General features: G+C 35.8%; 1 protein-coding gene across 2 annotated transcripts in view; it reads left to right on the top strand.

Moving 5' to 3' along the window:
• Positions 1 to 6743, top strand: part of LOC106880362 (cyclin-dependent kinase 5) — an 81177-nt gene that overhangs the window by 33488 nt on the left and 40946 nt on the right. For both annotated transcript variants that reach the window (XM_014930247.2, XM_014930248.2), the window contains exon 3: positions 5173 to 5240. In XM_014930247.2, coding sequence (XP_014785733.1) covers positions 5173 to 5240 — 68 coding nt within the window. The remainder of the gene's footprint in view (positions 1 to 5172; positions 5241 to 6743) is intronic.

Raw genomic sequence — 6743 nt, forward strand, 5'->3', positions numbered from 1 at the left:
ATATATATATATATATATATATATATATATATATATATATATATATATATAGTGGTACACAACCCATCATTTTATGCACAGAATAAGTAATATTTTTGCTTTATTGAAATATAGGTATATATTCAAGAAAGAAATATGAAGATAGGTAAAGCAACGTTTGAATAAAAGCAACATTTAACAGAACAAAATACATATTAGTTTTTAACTTTTTTTTATTTCTCTATACAGCATTATATACAACATTCAACAGATTGGAAATGTTGACAATCAAACAATGTCTGTGTAGCCAACATTTTTTGTGTATATAATACCTGCACCATGCCCTTGATGTAGCAAATTGACATTGACCAGCAAAATCATTTATGTGCAAAGGATCCCCCAACTCCACTGAGAGCAACATACAACTGACCATTTGCGAACACTGTAGTAAGGAGATAATTGCCACTTTTTGGTAAGCTTTGCCCTTAACTTTTTTATTTATTGACATAGTGGATGCAGATCTGACAGCAAATTGATGCCATCTTTAAGTGAAAAGAAAATCTGTATCAGGTGGCTGCAGATTGGTATGGAGAATCAGGAATGTATGTTCTGCATCAAATCCAATAATTTTATTTGCTTTTATGAAAGTGACAGTTACAGAGTTCTTGAAAATGGCTGTCAGAAATTAATCATTCAATTATCTTTCTGAAAGAATAGAAGGGAAGGAACTGAAGTGGACAGATAGTGCCTGAGAATCTGGGTTATTTGTGTGTTGGGGAGAAAGAAAGAAGGAAAGAAACAAAATGAGTGGAAAAAAAGTGAGAAAAAGTGGGGAAAAAGAAAAAGAGTGAGGGGATGGAGAGAAAAACAGACGAAAAGAATGAGTTGAGAGAGAATAGAAAAAGTGGTAATGAAATAGAAAAATAAAGATAGCACAAGCAGTTAGGTAAATAATCTGTGCAACATTAACAAAACAGACAATCAATACAAGATTTGCACACAATCAGCCTAAGTTATTCTAATGACAGTAGCTAATAGTTATCCAGTTAATAACTATAACACAGAAGGTATATTCAAGATATAATCTATATATATAAACATAACTAAATAAAAGTCAGTATCGTTAAAAGGTGACAAAGTCAATCACAGTGTATTCTCCATTTACATAATTTAGGTATACATTATTTGGTATGTGTTGGCACAAGTAAACTCTTTCGATACCATCCTGCCTGAGCCCACCTGCAGTCCTATTATACAAGTTTCCTTCATTAAAGCAATCTTAATTAAAGTCTTTCATCAAAATTTCATATTGATTTATTTTCTGAACACCAGCTAAATAATGACAATGAATTAATTTTGAAAATAGTGAAGAATTTTTTAAAACAACAAAGGCAGTGTATTTCATTAAAAATATAATAATTATTTCTACTCTAGATACAAGGCCTCGAAAATTTTGGTGGGAAGAGGGCTAGTCAATTACATCAACTCCAGTGCGTAACTGGTACTTATTTCATCAACCCTGAAAGGATGAAAGGCAAAGTCAACTTTGGCGAAATTTGAACTCAGAATGTAGTGGCAGATGAAATACTGCTAAGCATTTCACCTGGCATGCTAATGATTCTGCCAGCTCACTGCCTTCATTAAAACTATAATGATGAAAGGGTAAAGGTAATAGAGTGAATATTATGAAGAAAAAGAACTCAAAGAGGGAGCTTATTAAGCTTCAACTGGCAAGAGCTAATTGACATATATCATAACAATTTAAATTCTTTCTAATACAATATTGCTGAAAGGTTCATCAAGCTGTGTTTGCAACAAATCCTCATTCGTGTGACAAACATGTGTGACAAACATTTGTGTGACAAACTTCTCGTATTGGCTTGTAGTGTTTTTAAAGCCTTTTTGTTACATAATCTACAAGCTTGTCTATTTCCATTATATCACACAGTTGAAGTAATTTAAGTGAATAATTCTTGAAGTTCTCTTGAAGTTTATGGAATTGTATGATGTCAATAATTGAATTAAATCAAATATTCATAGATTTTGGATTAAAAATATATTCTAGAGAAAATGAAATTTTGATGTTGGGATTGTGTGGCATTCATTGACTTGAAAAGGTATTTGAAAGGGTAACATATTCAGTGTGAGAGCTACGCAAATCATGTACTAAGATGCCCCACTCTCTCTTCTCCTTCTCCTGCACTTCCCTCAGGCTGGGTTTCCATGTATTTCCTTTGCAGTAGCGCACCTGTTTCTCTCTCTCTCTCTCTCTCTCTCCCTCTCTCTCTCAGGGTAACCTTGTACTTCCTCTACAGCAAGGCACCTGTTTCTGCCTCACTATAACCTTTCATCATCCGACACAAGATCAACTCTTCCAGTGTCCCCTCCCCTCTTGGAAGTTTTTTTTTTGTCATGCGAGTACTTGGTGGCCCTGTCAGTGCAGGTGGTATTTAAAAGCACCCAGTTCACACTGTAAACTGATTGGCATTTGGAAGGGCATTCAGCTGTAAAAACCTTGCCAAAACTGACCTTGCCTGTGCTTGTGCCACGTTAAAAGCACTAAGTCCACTCTGCTGAGTGGTTGGCGTTAGGAAGGGCATCCAGTTGTAAAAATCCTACCAAATCAGTCACAGAAGTCTGGTGCAGGTTTCTGCCTGGCCGGCTCTTGTCAAACTGTCGCACCCAAGCTAGTATGAAAGGCGGACGTTAAACAATGATGATGATGATGATATAAGTAAAGTGAGAATCAACAGTGATTCAGTATTCATATTAAGTATGTGAATGGTGTTTGCTACCTATATTTGTATAGCTTCTATAGTCTGTCATAAGGTTGAGTTTGGATATCTGGAAAGAAACTTTACTTCAACAATATTTATATAGCCATTGTGTTTCTGTATGGCACATGGGTAGAGCACAGATGTTTGTTTCTTTTCGTTGTACTCTCTCCAATATTCTGCAATTCTTTCACATTGATTGTCTGATGTCTGTCCTATTATTATCATCATCATCATCATCATCATTTAATGTCTATGTTCCATACTGGCATGAGGTGGATTATTTGACAGGATCTAATGTGTCCAGGGACTGCATTGAGCATGTTTTCTATGGCTGGATGCCCTTCTTAACACCAACTACTTTACAGCCTGAACTGTGTGCTTTTTTCATGCAAACTACACTTTTAAGGTCACCATGCAGTTTACAGGACTACAAGCCCTGGGATACCAGCTTCATGCTAGGGGATGAGGAGATTACTAAGAGAGAAGGGGATATATCAGATTCCTGCAGAGGTACCTGCATTGCTACTCACATCTAATGAAGATAAAATTGGGTGGGGTGGGGAGAAAATGATGAATAGGAGTTGCAAGAACATAGATAATGGTGATAAGGTGCCCAGATGATCCCACAATGCTCAAGCTGAGTAGAAGTGAGTGGGTGGATGATCTGCATGAGTGTAAGTGAATGAGGGGTGGGGAGGAAAACTGCCAAAATGGGTAGGTTGAAAGGTGGATGAGACAAGAGCCATAACCTGGAGAAGATAGAGGGATGCAAAAGTGTGATGGAGTGGAGTGAGAAGCAGGAGTAGAAAGATGATAGAGTTGCTGGAGGAGTGGGGGGGGGGAAGAGGCAGTCATAATGCATGAAGGGGAATCACTATAATGGATGGAGAACCCAAAATATAGCACTTCCAGAACTCATTTTTGCTGAGGAGGACAACTCCTTGAGAACCTCATACTGCTAGAGATCCCAGTCCTGTGTCATCACAATTTTGGGCTCAGAGTCCTGAGGTCAGGTTTCACCACTTCATCCCATATCTTCCTGAGTCTTCCTTTTCTGCAGGTTCCAGCCAGATTAAGTAAATAACACTTAGGATATAAAACTTTTTCAAGTTTTTATAATCATTATGTTAATAACTACTTCACACACTATCACACTATCACTATCATGTTCAGCTATTTAGCATGTCATGTGTATCCTTATGATTTTCTCTCATTCATGGTCTGTTATAATTGATAGCACTAATGTTGCTTTACACAGTACTCTACCTATTATATACATTTTAAGACTTCTGGAATGACATTCTGCACCCATATTCATCTGCTATCATCTGTTGGATTGGTTTGCTGATGATATAAGTTTTTGGAACAGGTATTTGAAAATTGGATGTCTTTCCTGGCCAACCACTAACTGTGATTTATGTATAGTACAAGTTATATCTGTTGATTATGACTTTTACCTAGATATACGTATTTCATACTGTTTGAATCAAAAACTGATTTCTATGCGTCTTCCCTTTGTTTCAAACTTCCCATTTAGTTGTACAGTTCTATATAGAGAATCAAGTCATTTGCACCAAAGACATTTGGCATTCAGCTCTGTATATTGTTGGTAAGAAAATAGAACTATTGAAAATGAACTGAGAGTAGTCTTTTTGAACACTTATTTGAACCTTAAATTCCTCAGTGAATGAGTTGTTACTCTTGAGTCTATTTCTAGCATCCCTTACACATGGCTTTGAAATCTTTTGAAACAGTTATCTATCCCTAACTCCCCCATCACTCACCAAATTACAGGTAAAGGTAACTATACAGGTAAAGATAATTATATGTATGCTGCTTTTGTGAGTTTCAAAAAATTTTTCCTTAATGAAAATATTATGTTTTGGCCTTCTGTATGATGGTAGACAGCAATCATTCCACAAGTCCTGTGTTTGCTTCTTGTGCTGTTAAACATTATTGGATATTTTTCATGCCCTGGAGTCAGTTTTGACATTGATTTTTGTTTTGTTTAGAATTTGTGAACTTACAGCAATTATAATAAATCTGACCAAACTCTTTTTTTTTCCATACAACATAATACCAAAAGAAAAAAAGCCAAAGTGCATTATACATGCTATGTATTTCTTCTGTAATTTCACTGTCCATCATTGATGGCATGTATTACATTCAAGTATGTATTACACATGAACAAATATGATAGCTATTTGTAGGTTGTAACTGAATTATTGCAATCTACATTGATCTAAGTAAAGTCAGAAGAGAGGAGAAATAAAGTAATACTTCCATGTAAAGGAAATTAAATATAAAATGGTAATGATATCCTTCAAATATAGTCAGGTTAATATATTAAATAAAGTTTTTACCCTCTTAAACTAATTAGGATTTGACTTGTATAAAATTATCAATTTTTTTCCAGGGTGTACCAAGTTCAGCTCTTCGAGAAATTTGTCTACTAAAAGAATTAAAGCATAAGAATATTGTTCGGTATGTATTTAAATTCAATATCTTTCTGTTCTAAATATTGTTAAATCTTCATTCTTTTATTGTACATTGTTGTCTTTGGACTAGTGTCCTCATTTATTGTAGTCACAATGTTTTCATTGTTGTGCCCACTTCAGCTTTCTTAAAGTGCCTGTTATATTCAGTAACAATACTAGAATTTCAAACTGAGCTCTTTATTCAGTTTACAAGGATATATTGTTCTCATTTTGTTGTCCATACCAAAGATATTCTTTTACTTGTGGTGTTGTGTAGCAGTATTATAGTTAACTGTTACAAAGATAAAGGAGATGCCCTAGAGAGAAGTAATCATGTAGGTATCACACTACTGGACCAGATTATGAAAGTATTAGCTCAATTAATTTGGAAGAGAGTTAACCCTTTAGCATTCTGATTAGTCTATAAATTATGTATCATTTTGTAATTTCAAGATTTTAATGATGTGATTGTATATTTTTGGAATGACATTGTAGGGGTAGTGTGAGAAGTCAGATCTGGCCAGTTTGGACATAAAACAGGTAGAATATTTGGGCTCGTTATGGCCAATTTAAATGCTAACGGGTTAAACTAAATTACATGCAGTTTGCTTTAGTGCAAGAGAGAAATACTACTGATGCTCTCTTTCTAGTAAGGCTTACTGCATGAGAAGTATTTTGCTCTGCTTGGCTTTCATCTATCTAAAGAAAGTCTTCAGCTGAGTATTTCACTCTCTGATCAGGTGAGAGCCACTCAAACCATGTACTGGGGTCCTGTTAGTAAGATTAGAGTTTGCAAAGAGTGCACCTAAGCTTTTAGTATGCAGGTATTTCACCAGGGCTCAGCTCTCAGTTCCTTCCTTTTTATAAGAGTCAATCATAGCATGACAGAGTATGTTAAGACTGATTGCCCATGGGAACTCCTCTATACTGATTACTTCACTCTTATAGAGGAATCTGTAGCAGAATGAGAAAAGAAATTCCAGGTATGGAGGCAAAACCTGGAATCAAAGTTATCTTAGCAATGACCAAAATTCTAATAAGCAGGAAAGCAGAAAAACCATCGCCTTAACATATATGTATGAGGGCGTACAGAAAAGTTTCTGGCTTTAAGGGTATCGTGAAAAGCCTAGTTGGAAGCTCAACCTTTCAAGTTCTTTTATAAGGAAAACTGAAAGACTGCTGCAATATGTGTGTGAATCTGAGAGGGTAACATGTTGAATAAATTAACTGATCCTCCTGTATTTTCTTTTATCCAAAGCCAGAAACTTTTTATCATCCCCTCATATACTCTTTTACTTGTTTCAGTTATTTGACTGCGGCCATGCTGGAGCACCGCCATTAGTCGAGCTAATCGACCCCAGGACTTATTCTTTGTAAGCCTAGTACTTATTCCATCGGTCTCTTTTGCTGAACCGCTAAGTTACGGGGACCTAAACACACCAGCATCGGTTGTCAAGCGATGTTGGGGGGGGACAAACACAGACACACAAACACACATACCCACATATAT

Source organism: Octopus bimaculoides, chromosome 9 (assembly GCF_001194135.2).
Source record: "Octopus bimaculoides isolate UCB-OBI-ISO-001 chromosome 9, ASM119413v2, whole genome shotgun sequence".
Taxonomy (NCBI): Eukaryota; Metazoa; Mollusca; class Cephalopoda; order Octopoda; family Octopodidae; genus Octopus; species Octopus bimaculoides.